Source organism: Perkinsus marinus (genome assembly GCF_000006405.1).
Source record: "Perkinsus marinus ATCC 50983 genomic scaffold scf_1104296960686, whole genome shotgun sequence".
NCBI lineage: Eukaryota > Perkinsozoa > Perkinsida > Perkinsidae > Perkinsus > Perkinsus marinus.
In genome coordinates this window covers 1,370-2,776 of record NW_003206022.1, presented here as the reverse complement: position 1 = coordinate 2,776, position 1,407 = coordinate 1,370, and the positions used below count along the sequence as shown (strand labels likewise).

Here is a 1,407-nt window from a genome sequence, read left to right as displayed (position 1 = left end):
ACGGACATACATATATTACCGTACATATAATACAATATCACACGAGGGGATTGAGCTTCAGAAAACGATCTAACAGCGGATACATAGGACTCTCGAACCCCTCGACAGACGAAAGTCCCAACCCGTTTCCCGAATTACCATCTCTAGAGGTAGATTCGTTCCGGCTGCCCAAGTAGATGACGGTAGAGTGAGAGAACTTTGAGAGCCAACAGGGCCGTTAGTACGATTAGTGCCCTTAATAGGCACCATAGGAGCATTTGAAGATTGTGTAGAAAAACTAGAAGCGGCCCCATTAGACGAATTCACAAATCGCCGATGTTTATTCAACGGACAATTACGTCGTAGATGACCTGGACGACCACACTTGAAACAAACATAACCAGCTTGAGTAGAACCCTGACCCTGACGGTTTACTGACCTATTCGGAGAACCACCATTTCCCTGCACGCGAGTAGTAGCGCCCGCCACCACAAGCGAGTGGGCCTTTAAAGAAGAGGATGTCGTCTGAGTATGAATCAGAGTACGAGCTCTTAGAATAGACTTGTCAAGATCGAGAATACCATCGGGAGCAGCTGCTAAACGTACTTGTGCAGCAACCTCAGTAGGTAGACCCCGTACAAACTGCTCAGCGATAATATTAGGGCAAGCTGATGGATCAGTATCAGATAGAGTTAGGTAACGTTTCAAGTCAGAAACATAATTATCAATAGATTCACCTTGAACAAAACGTCTACTCTGAAATGCTATAAAGGCATCAGCTGGGGTCGGAGAGAAGGCAGCGGTCAACTTCTTAATAAGGCAATTAATATCAGACTTGTCCGACTTGGGCAGCTGATCATAGACGACCATGCTGCATCTTCCAGGAACAAGGGCAAATACTGAGTCCGTTGTTCCTCCGACCAACCTTGGATCTTAGCCGCCAGACAACACTTCTGATACCACCGTTCAAAACTCTCAGTAGCTGTGTTACCATGAAACTTCTTGATTACTTGATCCAATTTCAGAGACATCTTGTTGATAGGGGTCTGGGCACCAGAATGTACTAGAACCCAACCACTCTTCTCGTTGTAGGAGAGAGTAAAGGAGTAAAAACTAGTATGAATACAATTGTTGGGAATAGGGAATCACTACTCAGCTTAGCTTCAGCTTATCGATATCTTGTCGTCACGACACAGCGCACAATCCTATATCATTCTCTCACAGGCGTTTCTTCTGTTGATGAGGGCATTCTCAATGAGAATTTCTCATAAGGCAGATTATGCGGGAAGGTTTGGTAAAAGGAGCAGAAGGCGAACAACGGTATCGGCTACACGAAGTATCAATCGACGATCCATAGGGATTCCGCAAAGATCCGTCGAAAAATTCAAGTCTACGTCTCCGTACTGCGTGAATGTCGTAGATCTAGAC

At 45.3% G+C, this 1,407-nt stretch overlaps 1 protein-coding gene across 1 annotated transcript; it reads right to left on the bottom strand.

Annotated features, from left to right (window-relative positions):
* Positions 1-323: 323 nt before the first annotated feature.
* Pmar_PMAR009880 (hypothetical protein) lies at positions 324-856 on the bottom strand (the record flags this gene model as incomplete). The annotated part of the gene is made up of 2 exons (XM_002772591.1): positions 324-350; positions 586-856. Coding segments are annotated over 2 exons (298 nt in total), but the record flags the coding sequence as incomplete, so codon positions are not given.
* Between the last annotated feature and the right edge of the window lie 551 nt (positions 857-1,407).